At 39.6% G+C, this 18850-nt stretch overlaps 1 protein-coding gene across 1 annotated transcript in view; it reads right to left on the bottom strand.

Moving 5' to 3' along the window:
- Positions 1–18850, bottom strand: part of NALCN (sodium leak channel, non-selective) — a 295448-nt gene that overhangs the window by 170970 nt on the left and 105628 nt on the right. The window contains exon 10 of the mRNA XM_035003104.1: positions 7877–8008. Within this exon, the coding sequence (XP_034858995.1) occupies positions 7877–8008 (132 nt within the window). The remainder of the gene's footprint in view (positions 1–7876; positions 8009–18850) is intronic.

Raw genomic sequence — 18850 nt, 5'->3', positions numbered from 1 at the left:
AAAGGGTCTATCCAACAAGAAGATCTAACAATTGTAAATATCTATGCCCCTAACATGGGAGCAGCCAATTATATAAGCCAATTAATAAGAAAAGCAAAGACACACATCGACAACAATACAGTAATAGTGGGGGACTTTAACACCCCCCTCACTGAAATGGACAGATCATCTAAGCAAAAGATCAACAAGGAAATAAAGACTTTAAATGACACACTGGACCAAATGGACTTCACAGATATATTCAAAACATTCGATCCCAAAGGAACAGAATACACATTCTCCTCTAGTGCCCATGGAACATTCTCCAGAATAGATCACATCCTAGGTCACAAATCAGGTCTCAACCAGTACCAAAAGATTGGGGTCATTCCCTGCATATTTTCAGACCACAGTGCTTTGAAACTAGAACTCAATCACAAGAGGAAAGTTGGAAAGAACTCAAATACATGGAGGCTAAAGAGCATCCTACTAAAGAATGAATGGGTCAACCAGGAAATTAAAGAAGAATTTAAAAAATTCATGGAAACCAATGAAAATGAAAATACAACTGTTCAAAATCTTTGGGATGCAGCAAAGGCAGTCCTAAAAGGAAAGTATATAGCAATACAAGCCTTTCTCAAGAAACAAGAAAGGTCTCAAATACACAACCCAACCCTACACCTAAAGGAGCTGGAGAAAGAACAGCAAATAAAGCCTAAACCCAGCAGGAGAAGAGAAATAATAAAGATCAGAGCAGAAATCAATGAAATAGAAACTAAAAGAACAGTAGAACAGATCAACGACACTAGGAGCTGGTTCTTTGAAAGAATTAATAAGATTGATAAACCCCTGGCCAGACTTATCAAAAAGAAAAGAGAAATGACCCAAATCAACAAAATCATGAATGAAAGAGGAGAGATCACAACGAACACCAAAGAAATACAAACAATTATAAGAACATATTATGAGCAACTCTATGCCAGCAAATTAGATAATATGGAAGAAATGGATGCACTCCTAGAGATGTATAAACTACCAAAACTGAACCAGGAAGAAATAGAAAACCTGAACAAACCTATAACCACTAAGGAAATTGAAGGAGTCATCAAAAATCTCCCAACAAACAAAAGCCCAGGGCCAGATGGCTTCCCAGGGGAATTCTACCAAACTTTTAAAGGAGAATTAATACCTATTCTTCTGAAACTATAGAAATAGAAAAATAGAAATGGAAGGAAAACTTCCAAACCTGTTTTATGAGGCCACCATTACCTTGATCCCAAAACCAGACAAAGACCCCATCAAAAAGGAGAATTACAGACCAATATCCTTGATGAACATGGATGCAAAAATTCTCACCAAAATACTAGCCAATAGGATCCAACGGTACATTAAAAGGATTATTCACCACGACCAAGTGGGGTTTATCTCTGGGCTGCAAGGTTGATTCAACATCCACAAATCAATCAATGTGATACAATACATTAATAAAAGAAAGAACAAGAACCATATGATCCTCTCAATAGATGCAGAAAAAGCATTCGACAAAGTACAGCATCCTTTCTTGATTAAAACTCTTCAGAGTATAGGGATAGAGGGTACATACCTCAATATCATAAAAGCCATCTATGAAAAACCCACAGCAAATATCATTCTCAATGGGGAAAAACCGAGAGATTTTCCCCTAAGGTCAGGAACATGGCAGGGATGTCCACTATCACCACTGCTATTCAACATAGTATTGGAAGTCCTAGCCACAGCAATCAGACAACAAAAAGAAATAAAAGGCATCCAAATCGGCAAAGAAGTCAAACTCTCAGTCGTTGCAGATGATATGATACTTTATGTGGAAAACCCAAAAGACTCCACCCCAAAACTGCTAGAACTCATACAGGAATTCAGTAAAATGGCAGGATATAAAATCAATGCACAGAAATCATTGGCATTCCTATACACCAACAAGACAGAAGAAAGAGAAATTAAGGAGTTGATCCCATTTACAATTGCACCTAAAACCATAAGATACCTAGGAATAAATCTAACCAAAGAGGCAAAGAATCTGTACTCAGAAAACTACAGAATACTCATGAAAGAAATTGAGGAAGACACAAAGAAATGGAAAAACGTTCCATGCTCATGGATTGCACGAACAAATATTGTGAAGGTGTCAATGCTACCTAGAACAATCTACACATTTAATGTAATCCCTATCAAAATACCATCAACTTTTTTCAAAGAAATGGAACAAATAATCCTAAAATTTGTATGGAACCAGGAAAGACCCTGAATACCAGAGGAATGTTGAAAAAGAAAAGCAAAGCTGGTAGCATCACAATTCCGGATTTCAAGCTCTATTACAAAGCTGTCATCATCAAGACAGTATGGTACGGGCACAAAAACAGACACATAGATCAATGGAACAGAATAGAGAACCCAGAAATGGACCCTCAACTCTATGGTCAACTCATCTTCGACAAAGCAGGAAAGAATGTCCAATGGAAAAGACAGTCTCTTCAACAAATGGTGTTGGGAAAATTGGACAGCCACATGCAGAAGAATGAAACTGGACCGTTTTCTTACACCACATGCAAAAATAGACTCAAAATGGTTGAAAGACCTAAGTGTGAGACAGGAGTCCATCAAAATCCTAAAGGAGAACACAGGCAGCAACCTCTTCGACCTCAGCCACAGCAACTTCTTCCTAGAAATATCGCCAAAGGCAAGGAAAGCAAGGGCAAAAATGAACTATTGGGACTTCATCAAGATAAAAAGCTTTTGCACAGCAAAAGAAACAGTCAACAAAACCAAAAGGCTACTGACAAAATGGGAGAAGATATTTGCAAATGACATAGCAGATAAAGGGCTAGTATCCAAAATCTATAAAGAACTTATTAAACTCAACACCCAAAGAACAAATGATCCAATCAAGAAATGGGCAGAAGACATGAATAGACATTTTTCCAAAGAAGACATCCAAATGGCCAACAGACACATGAAAAAGTGCTCAACATCACTCAGCATCAGGGAAATCCAAATCAAAACCTCAATGAGATACCCCCTCACACCAGTCAGAATGGCTAAAATGAACAAGTCAGGAAATGACAGATGTTGGCAGGGATGCGGAGAAAGGGGAACCCTCCTACACTGTTGGTGGGAATGCAAGCTGGTGCAGCCACTCTGGAAAACAGTATGGAGGTTCCTCAAAAAGTTGAAAATAGAGCTACCATATGACCCAGCAATTGCACTACTGGGTATTTACCCCAAAGATACAAATGTAGGGATCCGAAGGCATATGTGCACCCCAATGTTTATAGCAGCAATGTCCACAATAGCCAAACTGTGGAAAGAGCCAAGATGTCCATTGACAGATGAATGGATAAAGAAGAAGTGGTATATATATATATACAATGGAATATTATGCAGCCATCAAAAGGAATGAAATCTTGCCATTTGCAACGACGTGGATGGAACTGGAGGATATTATGCTGAGCGAAATAAGTCAACCAGAGAAAGACATGTATCATATGATCTCACTGATATGAGGAATTCTTTACCTCAGGAAACAAACGGAGGGTTGTTGGAGTGGTGGGGGGTGGGAGGGATGGGGTGGCTGGGTGATAGACATTGGGGAGGGTATGTGCTATGGTGAGTGCTGTGAATTGTGCAAGCCTGTTGAATCACAGATCTATACCTCTGAAACAAATAATACATTATATGTTAAAAAAAAAAAAGGGAAGAAGATAGTAGGAAGGGAAAAATGAAGGGGGGGAAGTCGGAGGGGGAGACGAACCATGAGAGACTATGGACTCTGAGAAACAAACTGAGGGTGCTAGAGGGGAAGGGCGGTGGGGGGATGGGTTAGCCTGGTGATGGGTATTAAAGAGGGCACATACTGAATGGAGCACTGGGTGTTATACGCAAACAATGAATCATGGAACACTACATCAAAAACTAATGATGTAATGTATGGTGATTAACCTAACATAATAAAAGAAAAAAAGAAAAAAAAAAAAAGAAAGACTTTCTGCTTCAAACAGATAGCTGCCATAAAAAACAGGAAATCAGGGGCGCCTGGGTGGCTCAGTTGTTAAGTGTCTGCCTTCGGCTCAGGTCATGATCCCAGAGTCCTGGGATCGAGCCCCGCATCGGGCTCCCTGCTCAGCGGGGAGCCTGCTTCTCCCTCTCCCATGCCCCTGCTTGTGTTCCTCTCTCTCTGTCAAATAAATAAATAAAATCTTAAAAAAAAAAAAAAAAAAGAAAGAAAAGAAAAACAGGAAACCAAAGAGACATCCTGGAGTTCTAAACAAGGTAAACCTTTCTCCTGACCAGAAATGCTGTTCTTCATTGCTTGCTTCATTGTGCTAGCTCTCCCATCAATTTGTGACTTTCTTAAAAGAGGAATTTTGTTAAAATTGTTAATCTTCTGTGCATAACACTGTGCTGATAAGGTTCTGTTAAACATACAGTCTAATGGATACACCTATATATTTATATATTTTTATATAACAATACAAAAGTGCTGTTTAAGTTTTATTACTTAAGAGAATGAGAATATCCATTTAAAAATATAATTATGTTCATTATAAAAATGTGATTTTATGTATACTATTACTAACAATGTTTTATCTTAGATCAGAATTAAAAATGCAAACTCTTACAAAAGAAAGTAAATTCACCTTTTTACATTTATACATAGCCTAAAAAAACAAAGAAAAGTTTTTCCTGTTTCTTAACCAATTTTAAATTTAGGTTAGTTAGTCCAAAGTAGCAAAACTGGTCTCCAGCTATACAACAGAAGCAAAGCAGCTTAATTTATGCAGAAAGGATGTTTTTTAGACTGCAAGTTGATTCTAATGGGTAGAGTAGTTTATTTTGGATTTTTGAGGTTATCCTGGAATATGTGGGAACTCAAGAAATTACTTCTTTGAAAGCTCAGGGCCATTTGTGATCTATTTTAAAAACAAACTTTCCAAAATATTATATTATGCTATTGCCTTAAATACTGAATCACGATAGCCCATACACTCAAATTTCTACAGCTATTTTAAGAATTAAATGGGATAATGAAGTCCTTTAAAATACTTGGCAACATAATAGAATCTCCCCCAAATGGCAGCTATTATTGTTGTTAGTATATTCGAATTTAACACATAAAGATGTTAGTTGACATATTCTCTGTTTCTATAGCTTAAACCAAAGTTGAGCCCATTGTTTATTTTTATAAATACAGTTTTATTGGAACACCACCATACTGAGCCCACACTCATTTTGTACATCATTTTTGTACAACAATGGTAGAGTTGAGTAGCTGAGATAAAGAGCATGTGGCCTGAAAAGCGCATGATGTTTATTATCTGGCTCTTTAAGAAAAACTTTGCTGACTTATCCCTGTTCACTGAATCTGTTTCCTATGTCCTTGCCTCAGCTGATTCTGTCCCAAATGCATGCCTTCCTCCACAGCCCTTTCCAGAAGGGGATGCTCATGCTCCAGTATCCCACATGGCCCATGTAGGATAGCATACGGATGAGGAAGAGATGCCCTGTCTATTACTCCTCAACACTCCTTTGAGGTGTATTCCATCAGGTTAAGATACCTTCTCATCTGACTCTCCCTGTGGCTGCCATCTATTAATCTCTCCATCAGTCCTTCCTGTATGCCCCTGCCTATGCTCCTTCCCCAAGAACGGGCCTCACACTGAATGATTTCAATGTCACTGTGAAGATTTCAGCCAACATCTTAGTCTGATAGCTCCTTGACATCTTGCCTTGACTCCATCATTATGTTTGAGCCAATCACATCCATATAACACTCCATATTTTATATTTAGTTATCCAGAATTATTCTGAAATCCTAAATCCTGCAGCCATTGACAGATACTTGAAGCAGGCAGAGTGTAAAGTTCCTCCAGGAAGCTCCCAACTATCTTAATGTTAATGCCTTGCTAGAAGGAAAAACAACCTTCACTTGACAATGGCAAGGTCTTTGGTATCCTGTGAGTCTTCTTTAACATAAGAAAATCCTTTTGAAACCTCCCTTTTCCTTACCTCCCCCAACCCCATAGTATATAATCAGCCACCCCTCATAACCCCGGGGCAGCAGCTCTTTCTGCCCACAGGTCCTGTCCCAGGGCTTTAATAAAACCACCTTTTTGCACCAAAACAAACAAACAAACAAAACCCCAAAAAACAAAACCAAAACAAAAAACCTTACCTTCTCTACCTCTCTCAGCTCCACCAGCCTGGAAAATCTCCAGAGCTGGCTCAGTCTAATTGTTGCCTTTCTCCCCTTTACGCAAAGACTAAAAAAGGCACAGATCTGTCTAAATTGGTATGATTATGAATTTGTAGCCTCAGCTGGGTCTTCAGGATTGGAATTGATGTATCTTTAATTTGCTTTTTTTTTTTTTTTTTTTTTGCATTCTTCACAGGGTCCACACCTTCCCATTTTATAGTCTTGTTATCAGGCTGGATATAGACCTTGCTTTCTACTTCAGACAGCAATCACTTGACTGGGATTCCTTCAATGTTCTATCCTTGCTTTAGAAATTCACCTGCAAAAATTACTATTGGTCCATGTTTCCCTGTGCTTTTAATGACAACCCAATCTTTGTGTGCTGGATCTGCAGCAAAATTATACCCATTTTTCAAGTGTCAGGCTCGATATAATGTCTTCATGAGCTCCTGTCACTGGTACTCCACAGCATAAAACACTTATTGTTTACTGTCTATATTTCTTGCTAAACTATAAGCTCCATATACCACATAGCAATTAGGGAGCATAACATCACAGTAGAAGTTTAATATAAATGATATTTTGTTACAGGCAACAAACCTCCATGAAGAGGGGAATTCATAAGTGACTCCTTAAAAGTTTCTTGATACCCACATAGATGCAAACATTCAATAGGTATATGCCATCAGTTCTTTTTCTGAAAAGTTTATGTGCAGGTGAATTGAATTTTTATTAACCAAATCCATTTTTAAATGTACTGGAGGAATTCTGGATATCTTAGAGAACTCAACTATATGGCAAATTGATTTTTTTTTTTAACATGGAAAATGCTTTTATAATAAAAATAGTCAAATTACTATTTTTTCTGTTTTTTTTTAAGTTTATTTTTTCATATATTGGATTTCTTAAAGTGTAGTTCAGCTGTATATGCATACCTCATTTAAAAGATAAATGGGTTTCTAAAGAGTTATATGTCAATCAATTTTCCATAAATATGTAATCACTGAATTCTGAGATGTATTTTAGAAATAATTTTTCACAATAAGAAAGTGGTCTCTGGATGTCATTAAAGTATTTAAGAATCAACTATTAACAAAGTTACTCAGTCAATAAGAAGTACTATTCCAAAACTCTAGTATGGTATGTAGGATGCTAGAAGATGCTTCTTTAATCACTAAACCTACCTGCTCCTGACCTGGTGTCTTCAGTGCAGGTGGTAACATCTCTGTTTCTAGCACAGAAATTATTGTATTATCTTTTTCAATTTCCCTCCTGCCCTCTCTTTGGTCTTGTTGAGCTGACTTGCTTACTTACAATCTTCTCAATCTGTGCTTGTTACACTTAGTAGGAAACAGACTAACACAACATGAGACAGGGAGAGAAAATGAGAGGTGGATAGGAAAATAGCAAGCTCAAAAGAGTAAGAGCGGGTGCAAAGGAGTTACCTTGGCAATGTGACACGGTGGGGAAGTCACTCAGTCCGAGGGCGACAGAAAATGAGCCAGGCAACACAGTGACCAAAGAAACATTTAAGAAGCAGACAATGAATCAGCTTTGGTCAAAGTCAAGTAATTAAGGAACTTATGTTAATTTTCGTATTTCTAAAAGGCACCACCTGAGGTTCACCTTTACCTTGAACACTGATCTGCCTCCGAAGGGGCTGCTTACCTCTGCGAGGTAGAACTCGTCGTACTGCCGTCTGAAGCTCTCTCCTTTGTGGTAGTTGCTCGCGGCTACTATCACATCCACAGTCACCATGCTCAGAATGAACATGTGGAACACAGACGACCGCATCATTTGCTGAGGAGGCAAAACAGATACACTCTCAACAAAGACAGAAACCGCTCTAGGAAGTTACCCCAATTTTATAGAGAGGAAAATGGAGGCTCAGGAGAGTTAAATAACTTCCCTGCTGTCACACAAGTATTGCAGGTGGACCCATAATTTGGACCCAAGTCTACTGCCTCTACTGAGGTGAAATAATTAGGCATTCAAAAATAATGACTGTTATTATGATGGCTAGCATGTATTCAATGCTTACAACGTTCCAGGCCATACTATAAGTATGTTTTTTACTTTATCTCTTTTCATCTCCACTGTAGCCCTACACAGCAGGATATATTCCTCAGTTTTTCCAGTGAGTTCAGAGAGATTAAGTTATTTGTCCAAGATCACACAGCAAGTACACAGTAGAAGCAGGCTCCAAACCCAAGTCTGTTGAAGTCCATCCATGGTGGGGTAGACAATATATAAAAGGAGAGAGTACAGGCTGAAGGCCTCGGGCAGCAAAAAAAGGAGAGAGAAGCTGGCCTATGGAAAGGACCTGAGTGCGTAACAACAAACCACTAAATCACATCCCTTGGCACCAACTGCCCAGAGACTAGCGCCACCACGCATGGAGGCCTTGTTTCTTCTTGGCACATAGGGGCACGGATCCTTCCATTTGATCTGACCTGAGAATTCTTCAATTTTGGCAACTAAAAGCACCTGACTGAAGTAGAACCTGGGGATGGGAAAAGAGAAACAGGGCTACCTCCTCTGAGCTGCTGTCTCATGCATCCACGCATGTGACTTCACACGGCCTTCCATACCCTGCACTTGTCACTGAGGACATGGGCTCAGAGCCAAACTGCATGGAGTGGAGATTCTGACACATACAAGTTCTGCAGCCCTGGGCAAGTTAGCTAAGCCTTTCTGAGCTTCCGTTTCCTCATCAGCAAAGTAGAGACAACAGTGGCCACTCCAAAGGTTGTTACCATTTTAAATGAGTCAATATTTGTAAAGCGCTTAGAGCAGTGCTTGCATATTATAAGTGTTCTACAAAGATTTGCAATAAAAGTGCAATTCTGTGAATCCAGGCATTTTTTTTTTCTGTCCAGGAATGGGAGATTAATTGCCCAAGGTCAAAGAATTAATTATGCTGTGTATTTGACGGAGTCCAGGACCAAGGGAGATAAATAAAGGTGATAAGATCTAATAATTTGAGAGATGTCGGAGCTATTGGAAAAGCAGATATTTAGTAAGGGTCTGTGTATGGAAGCATTACATCCATGTGCCTTTGACTTTATAGGTAATACAAAATCAAATCCCAGGACTGCCAATCAACATATTTAAAGGCACACCAATTTGCTTGCAGAAACTGACCTTCATAAGACAGATAAGCAAATCAGCCAGCACATTTCTACTCTCATTAGAATTTGTATTGTTATTTGGTCTCTTGTGAGAGTTACATTCCATAACTATTATTCCTTTCTTATACTCTTTTCAACATAATGTTCTATTAAAAATATTTCAACGGAGTTTTACTTTATCTGCATGACAGAAAAGCCACAACTCTCTCTATTTTCCTTAGCTGTGGATTTGTGTCTTAGGTAAACTGTTATTACTAAAAGATCCAAACAAAGCTTTTAGCCACGGCTGTCAAAAAACTTTTAAATTGGTTTTGTAACTGCCACAGCTTCCTTTGGTGTTGCCATTATAATTAGGTTGTTTTTTGTCTGAATGTCTACATGGCCTTGTTGGTACAGAGTCATTAAAATAATCACTTACAATGGATTTTGATACACTATAATCACCACAGCTTAGCTGACTTTCTCCAAAGTAGTAACTTTCAAATATTAAATAAGAATTAAGGTGACCAGTATGTGCAGTAGCTAAATCTGAATATTAGAACCAGTAACTCTAGCTTTGACGTGAGAGCTAGTGATATGATTCACTTCAGCTCAATTCAATCCAACCCATGTTGGCTGGCTGTCAGTTTCCTTAATTAAGCAGAGGGCTAGAAACATCACATTTAGACTCATGCTTATATCTATAGGACAGTACAAATTTATACCCTTCGATTTTTTATTTTATGTTATTTTTTTAAAGATTTTACTTATTTATTTGACAGAGAGAGACACAGTGAGAGAGGGAACACAAGCAGGGGGAGCGAGAGAGGGAGAAGCAGGCTTCCTGCTGAGCAGGGAGCCCAATATGGGGCTCGAACAGAGGACCCTGGGATCACAACCTGAGCTGAAGGCAGACACTTAACGACTGAGCCACCCAGGCGCCCTCCTTTTACATTAATTTATATAAGAAAATAAAAAATCGGGGCACCTGGGTGGCTCAGTCATTAAGCATCTGCCTTCGGCTCAGGTCATGATCCCAGGGTCCTGGGATCGAGCCTCGCATTGGGCTCCCTGCTCAGCAGGAGGCCTGCTTCTCCCTCTCCCACTCCCCACTGCTTTGTTCCCTCTCTCACTGTCTCTCTGTCAAATAAATAAATAAAAAATCTTAAAAAAAATTAATGTAAAGGGAAATGTTAAAGTTGAGTCAGTTCCACAAAATATTATATAACTTGAGATTTTTCAGAATTATTTAACATGGATGTGGATATATATACACCTATGAACACACATATGCATGTTTGTGTATATGTATTTATACATTTATGTATATATTTCTCTATGTAACATAAAACTCTTTGGATCCTGTATACACATTCAACTTTTTATGGTTCCCTTCAATTGCTATGTGATTTTGGTTTATATTTTTAAAAAATCAGACAAGTTTTACATATATTTTTAGTTTGGTTTTGATCCAAGAAAAACCAATTGTATGTGACAGTTGGAATTACCAAAATACAAAGAAAAGACTATAACAGAACCATCCCCAAAGCAGCAGTATCTGTCAGGAATGCTTAGGAGCCTCAAAGTGTGGTCCCTGGACCAGGAGTTTCCTGGGAGCGTATTAGAAATGCAAACCATAAGAGACTCTTAATCTCAGGAAACAAACTGAGGGTTGCTGGAGTGGTGGGGGGGTGGGAGGGATGGGGTGGCTGGATGATGGATCCTGGGGAGGGTATGTGCTATGGTGAGCTCTGTGAATTGTGTAAGACTGATGAATCACAGACCTGTATCCCTGAAACAAATAATACATTATATATTCATAAAAAAAAAAAAAGAAATGCAGGTTTTCAGGCGCTATCCTAAACCTACTGAATCAGAATCTGCATTTTTAACAAGGTCACCAATAATTAATGTGCATATTAAAGTGTGAGAAGCTCTGTTGTAGAGGATACTCCTTGAGTAGCAGTTTAAACTGCGTGACCTATAAATGTTTTCACAAATTCAGGATTTCATGACTCTGAAAGTCTATAATCACTGAATAGAATAGAACAATACTTGCTGGAATATTATGGTAATATGTTAGGATACACCACCACAAAATGAATGCCTACCTTCCCCCCACTCTTCAACTCCAAGATTAAAACCCAACTAAACCAGGTTTATGAAGAACAAAGTATGTGTTGGCTTTTCAATCATTTGGGGCGAGTTTTATGAAGACCCATCACAGACTCTTTCATGAAGTCAAGTGATGTCTAGAATCTGGAAAAGGCAAGAAAATTATTTCTTCCCTAGACCTCCAAAAGTAATGCAGTCTTCCTGAGACCTTCATTTTAGCCAGCTGAAACTCATTTTGGAGTTCTGACCTACACAACTATAAATAATATGTTGTTGTAAGTCAGTAAGTTTGCGGTAATGTGTTCCAGCAGAATAGGAATCTAATACAAATATTGTTTGTGATTTTGACATACACCAGTTCAATCATCTCCTCTGAAGCCTGACTGCATACAGCACTAGCGCTACAGAATTCTACCTCACCAAAGGACTCCACCCAAGGTGATACGTCAGTAGGGGTCTCTGTAAACTTTATTACTACAAATGTAAACTCATTATGGCAACTAAGGTTTACACCTTACTCTGTTTTAGAACGTGTAATGAGACAATGGGTCTGCAGCATGATGCTGAGTCCCAACTCAAACAGAAGAATGAGAAAGGTCACTTTTCTTTTATTAGTTCTGAGTCCTACCACGAAAGGAATGTTCTCAAGAGACTGTGAAGTCTACACCAAATATGGATAGGGATCCTCACTCAATTCAAACTGACACCAAGATGTATTATCAAAACAAGACCACCATTTGAGTGCTTGGTTTGTGGCAAGTTTCCTTCCTAGCATCTTGTGTGCTGATGTAAACATATCATTTAATCAACAACCCTGTGTGATAGATGTTTTGTTACCTCCTTTCACATATGAAGAAAGGACAAGGTAAGGATAAGTAGACTTCCAAACTCATAGAGTTAGAAAGTAGTCTCATATGTTTTGGGGTGCCCGGGTGGCTCAGTCATTAAGCGTCTGCCTTCGGCTCAGGTCATGATCCCAGGGTCCTGGGATTGAGCCCCACATCGGGCTCCCTGCTCAGTGGGAAGCCTGCTTCTCCCTCTCCCACTCCCCCTGCTTGTGTTCCCTCTCTCGCTGTGTCTCTCTCTGTCAAATAAATAAATCTTCAAAAAAAAGAAAGAAAGAAAGAAAGAAAGAAAGAAAGAAAGAAAGAAAGAAAGAAAGAAAGAAAAAAAGAAAGAAAGCAAGCCTCATATGTTTTGAGTCCAAAGTAGGTGCTCTTTTGCCTTCTAATAAGCAGTCAAAATGCTTCTGACGCTGTTCTATGTATTAAAGAAGAACGAACAGCAGCTCCTTCACTAAGTGTTTGTGATTAAATAGAGGGAACAAGTTTGTGAACCTTGTATTTGAAAGCTGAAGATGACCTGTTCCTCACAGAAGGGGGTAAAATCTCCAGGGTGGGGAAAAATATCAGTTTGAAGACAGGCTGAACTGAGTTCAAATCTTGACTCTGTGCATGATTGAACCTCTCTGTGACTTAGTGTTTGTATATGAGAAACGAATTTGAGATCACCTACATCTCTAGGTGGTAACATGAATAGAAATGAGACTATTTAATATAGAGTCTAACACATAGCCAACGTCTTGCGCTCAGGACTCTTATTATTATTACTACTGTATTTGAAAACACTCTAAGCATTTAAAGGTAGAGATAGAATCAGTTGCTTATGGGGAAGGTAAGAAGGTACAATACGAGAAATCAAGCCAAGGAGATAATTAATCTTGAGAGGAACCGTGAAGGTGTAGAGACTTTTAGAAAGGTCTTATGCTATCCCATTTTTAGCTTGAGTGCTTCATTGGAGTTATTTCTATTAATTTGTTCAGTAATTTTGCCTATAAAACACTGCCTTAAAGATTCTGAAGACCCTGTAGGCAAACACTCAACAGATCAAAACTGTGGCCTTCGAGGCCACAATGAGGATAAATTAGGATAATGAATAGTACAGCTCAGAAATCAAATCTTTCTTTAAATTGCTGCTTGAGAGAATAAAATATCCTACCTTGGTAAACAAATTTCATGCACTGTACATTGTATCAACCATGTACTAAAAACTGTTTTAATTGTCCAAAATAAACATATTTGGAGAACAATGCAATTACACAATGATATTCTCAGAAACCATCTTGCATATGCAGCCATGAGCATAAGAACAAGAACACAGTGTTAAAGACCAAGTACATAAAACCTAAAATACATCTCTCATGTGCAAGTGGTGCATCTTTCGTTTCCTGTATTTAGAAGACATCTGGTATATGTTACTTCTAAAATCAATATATAAAATAATGCTGTCTGATATAGAGAATTGTTTAAAAAAAAAAAAAGCGAATGTATTTATAACAAGACTGAAAACAGAACCAGTAGATGTCCTGAGAAACTCTGCCTTTCCCATCTGCCCCTGGAGAGCCAGAGGATAGACGGAAATCCACAAGTGACTTCCCTCGAAGGTAATGAAAGTCTGTGATATCCGTGAATAGGTCAAGCCCTGACCGGGTTGCTCTCTTTCCTGGACAGTAAGCTGGGGGACTTCCCAAACATGGAAGTCAAATTGTAGAAAGAAGGAAGAGGAGGTTCCTAAGGTATTTTCATCTCTTGGCCAGCATGAGCCTATCTTTCACTCTACTCTGCAAGAGTAAGGTTAGAGGTTAAATCGTAAATTGCCACACAAGTATTTATTACTGTTATTAATATTTTTCAAACGCCAGCTCCACTGTGTGATGCAAACAAGATTTTAACGAAAAGTAAATGCATGCCCAGTGGAAAAGAAGTGCCACTAAGAAGGACCGACTATTAGGCTAGTAAGTCAGCTAGTCACATTTCTTCTAGCGTGTGCTAGAACAGCATCTACGTCCCTGCAGCCACAGCCTCGGCAGCGCCCTCCCACTCTGACTCTGGACTTAGCCATGTGGCTTGTGTTGGTAGCAAGACAACGGCAGAGATGATGTGAACAGAGATTCAGAAAATAGTCGGGGGTTGAGACTTATTCTTGCAGCTCCGTGGACCATCACACCGACATTCTAGGCAGGCTTGCTGCATGGAGCCCATGGGCCCCACCATCCCCTTTACCCCGAGAGTCAGCCACGGCCCCGAAGCAGAGATGCTAGCTGACGAGCTAGCTGAGGATGCTGGCTGACTGCAAATACAGGACGAGCCCGGCCAGGATCAGCTGAGCTAAAAATTCATGAGCAAAAATCAGTGTCTGTTTTATAAGCTGTTAAGTTTTAGGGGGGGGGCTTGTTGTTTAACCAAGCCTGTTTCCTCACCCCGGGCACAGAGCTAAATGACATTACTTAGCCTGTTAGCCTCGACGTGGGGCAGTAAGAGTGGTTCTCATCACCGGAATGGAATGGAAGTGATGTGTGATTTTGAAAGGGACAATTAAGAAAGGGCGTGCCTCCTCCAAACTCTTTCTCTCTTCTCCTCTATAGTGACCTTGGAAACTAGGTGCTTCAGATGGGATTATCAAAAATTTTACTCTCTCTCTCTCTCTATGCCATCTTGATTGAAGGTGGTTGGGGAACACAGCTGGCCCCACGTGTGGTGTGCTGGAGCTGCAACTGTGTAAATCTCTCCCCAGCTTCATGTTCAGTTAACCTCAAATTGGCCATAGTGGGCACACCATGGGAATTAGCAGAAGCTACCAGTCAGGACTCTTCCACGTCAAGAGGGCTATTAAACATTTTAAACATTTGCAAGCACAGCACTGCCCCATGCCCAGCTGCCCCAGCTCTCTGGCACCTCCTTGTTACTCGAGGCTGGATGACATATGTATCATCCCATTCTGATACCTAGAGACCCATCATGACTCATAATGCCAAGGGCACTCACATAGACCCTCTCACTCTTGATCCTGTTTTTAGATGTATTGATGTGAAGTAAGTAAAACAAATTAGGACATTTGAGTTCAAGTAATTTTTTTTTTTTTTGAGAGAGAGAGAGAGAGAGAGATGGGGAGAGGGAGAGAGAAATCTTAAGCAGGCTGCATGTCCAACACAGAGCCCAACACGGGCCTTGATCTCACAACCCTGAGATCATGACCTGAGCCAAAATCACTAGTAGGATGCTTAACAAACTGAGCCACACAGGTGCCTCTCAGGTACTATAATCTTCTATCTGTATATTCCAAGGAGCTGCACCATTCAGCCTTGGGCACAACAGGACCCAGAGTGATGACTGCCCGATGAGGCTACTGCACATATTCCAGCAATAAGCCTCCATAGTGACCATCCCTTCCCCAGATCCTCTGATTCTGACTTACAGTCAATTATAAGTGAAATGCCAGACTGCAGGTGCTAACATTTTCTACTTTCTCACTAGCGTTCAACAGGCCATAGAGTTACCAGCTAATCTCACCAGATTTTCACAAAAGGTGCTTTCTTAGTCTTAGTTATCAGTATTGTTGTGAGTTTCTCTTTGTCTTCATGAGTACTTTAGTGAGAAGTTAGGAAGGTCCACAGCAAGGCTGCTAGACAGGGGACCTTACACTATGATGATTTTAAGGTCTTTGGACATTCCTGTAGCTAATTAAAATGTCTATATGTAGAATCACTTCAAATTTACTCATATGTTTATTTTTATTTTTAGTATTAACTGGTAGACAAGTGAACATAAAACTTTTGCTTTAAATTCAAGAGGGGAATCACAAATTTGAAAATGAAATTAAATAGCGGTCATTTTCAACAAATTTTAGATCTGACACAGTGAAGGGCTTAGGTTGTTACATTTGATGAACACAGAGTTAAACAAGAATTTTTGAACTAGATAGTATCTTCAAGTGGGTGATTCATTTTGAGATACTTAAATTATTGAGGAAAGAGAGAAAAACAAATTTGAGGGGTTGAAAAAACAGGCAGGAACTATACTGACTATGAAATGACACGTTTTTTTCATCAGCTGTAGGGCACGGAGGGAGTCACACTGCTCCTCCAAACCCTTCAACTGCACTAACTGTGCTGAAGACAGAGATAAATACATAGCAATTTCAAACCTTAGCTGAGGACTTTAAGGAGGGCCGCATATTTAACCCCAGAAAATCAAGGCTCAGAAGAAGAACAACGTACCCTTCATTTTTTCCAAAGGTGACAATGTAACAAATATTTGATGGAAATTCATCTCCCAAGACTGTATTATGAATGCCTGGCATAAGTTGGTAAATGTCTCCTGGTTAATATAAATGTAAATATCGAAGAGTCATGGGACTTATTCAAACTAGAAGATGAAAATATACAACAATATAGGAATTTAGTTTGGGATAATCTGAAACGCAAATAATTTTAAGATGTTTTGAATATTTCTTTCTTCCATGAGGCCCCAAAATCAAAGACACCGAACCATTTAATCAACAGAAGATAGATAAATAAACAAAAATAGTATTAATTTTATCTTATTTTTATCATGTCTGGTCTCTATTCTAAATATAATTATAATTTGAAATGTATATATATTCTATTTGTATATATAAATATGTAGAATGTATATTTAAATATATATGTATATAAATATATAAAATATATATACTTACATAAATATATTTTTTATATATATACTATATATATATTTATATATATAAAATGTTTAGAATTGAAAAGTTACACAATCAGCTCCTCTCTTTAGTTAATTTGGCCATAAATGGTTTCAAGACTATAACAGGTCTCTTTCAATTAGCTTTTTTTTTTTTTTTAAAGATTTTATTTATTTATTTGAGAGAGAATGAGATAGAGCGAGAGAGCATGAGAGGGGATAGGGTCAGAGGGAGAAGCAGACTCCTCGCTGAGCAAGGAGCCCGATGCGGGACTCGATCCAGGGACTCCAGGATCATGACCTGAGCCGAAGGCAGTCGCTTAACCAACTGAGCCACCCAGGCGCCCTTTCAATTAGCTTTTTAACTACCTTCTTATAGTTTTGGTTTGTGCTGTTTTGGCTCTAGATATTTTATTCTTCCTGTTCTTAATTCCCATTCCAGGTTCTTATAGAATACTTTTTATTCCTTTTTTTCCCCAAAAAAACTCTTCCTCCAAGCCAGCTGTTTTATGTTCTGCTCTTAGAGACGAAGATGGGAGTGTGTCCGCACACCCCAGTGTCCAGGAGGGGTGTCATGGGCCTCTGCGTAACAGGAGGGTGAGAATTTGTGTCTGCTGTGTGTGAGGTGGTGTAGTTCTGTACATGAAAGCACATGTATGTGTACACTCACATATAATCCCCCAAATATTTGCCAAGCACTTATCATGTGAAAGCTATAATGGAAGCAACCAGAAGTAGAGAAGAAAGTGACCAAACTGAACTGAGGCGTCAGAGATCAACCACTGTATTGAGGAAGTTTTGTTTGACCTGATTTTGAAGGTAGGGCCATTAGATTGGGATGGAGGGGGGATGAGTCAAAGAAATTGAAAAGACTGAATTAATGACAGAATTGTGGACAAGTCAGACTCAGGGAGGATGATGGGGGTGCATCCTAGTTCTGGAGAGGCAGGAACAGCCCGTTTCTACGTGGGAATGGGTCAGGGAGAGGTGTGTTTGATTTTTCAAGATGAGAGGGGCGGGCGCCTGGGTGGCTCAGTCGTTAAGCGTCTGCCTTCGGCTCAGGTCATGATCCCAGGGTCCTGGGATCGAGCCCCGCATCGGGCTCCCTGCTCCGCGGGAAGCCTGCTTCTCCCTCTCCCACTCCCCCTGCTTGTGTTCCCTCTCTCGCTGTGCCTCTCTCTGTCAAATAAATAAATAAAATCTTTAAAAAAAAAAAAGATGAGAGGGGCAACGTGCTCATGAGAACAAGTGGGCGCATGTCTGTTGGACTCTTCGGGACACTGCTGAGACGCAGAAACAGGGCTGGAGCAACTGCATCCCGCACACTGCACTAGACATTTTATGCGCATCATTTCCAATCCTTACAAACCCCCAAGAGATGTCATTATCCCCATTTTTCAAGTCAGCAAACCGAGGCTCTGGGAGATTTAGCAAATCGTCCCAGGTTCTCCTGGGCCAGTCTCAGCTGGGCCACACCATCTCGTCACCTTGGTCTGTAAGCACAGCAGAGGTTTGCTTGTGGATGGAAGCTAAATTCTCCTGGGTTCAATCAATTCTTGAGATTGTCTGCCAGTTCCTGGGAAGGTTCATTAACGAGACAGACGTCTGAGAAGTGCCTCGCATGTCACTTTATCACTTAAAATACACACATCACACAGTCCACCTCCCCCAATCTTTGCCTTCAATGGAAATGTTCTCAGAAAGCATTAAAACACTAGAGTAATAATTTTGCCACCATTTGACCTACTTATGGTTAGAGCCTATTATCTCTGTTCTTTACAGATGGAGGCACAAGATGCTACAGAGAGAAACGGAGCTCGAGCATACTTCCATTTTCTTGTCAGTGATTTTCTTTGCAGTAATAGATCACTGGGTGTGTTTGGGAAGATGGCTCAACTGTG

This window comes from Mirounga leonina, unplaced genomic scaffold, assembly GCF_011800145.1.
Source record: "Mirounga leonina isolate KUSES-001 unplaced genomic scaffold, KU_Mleo_1.0 Mir_127, whole genome shotgun sequence".
Classification (NCBI taxonomy): domain Eukaryota; kingdom Metazoa; phylum Chordata; class Mammalia; order Carnivora; family Phocidae; genus Mirounga; species Mirounga leonina.
The sequence above is the reverse complement of the archived record's forward strand: the minus strand, read 5'-3'. Positions and strand labels throughout refer to the sequence as shown.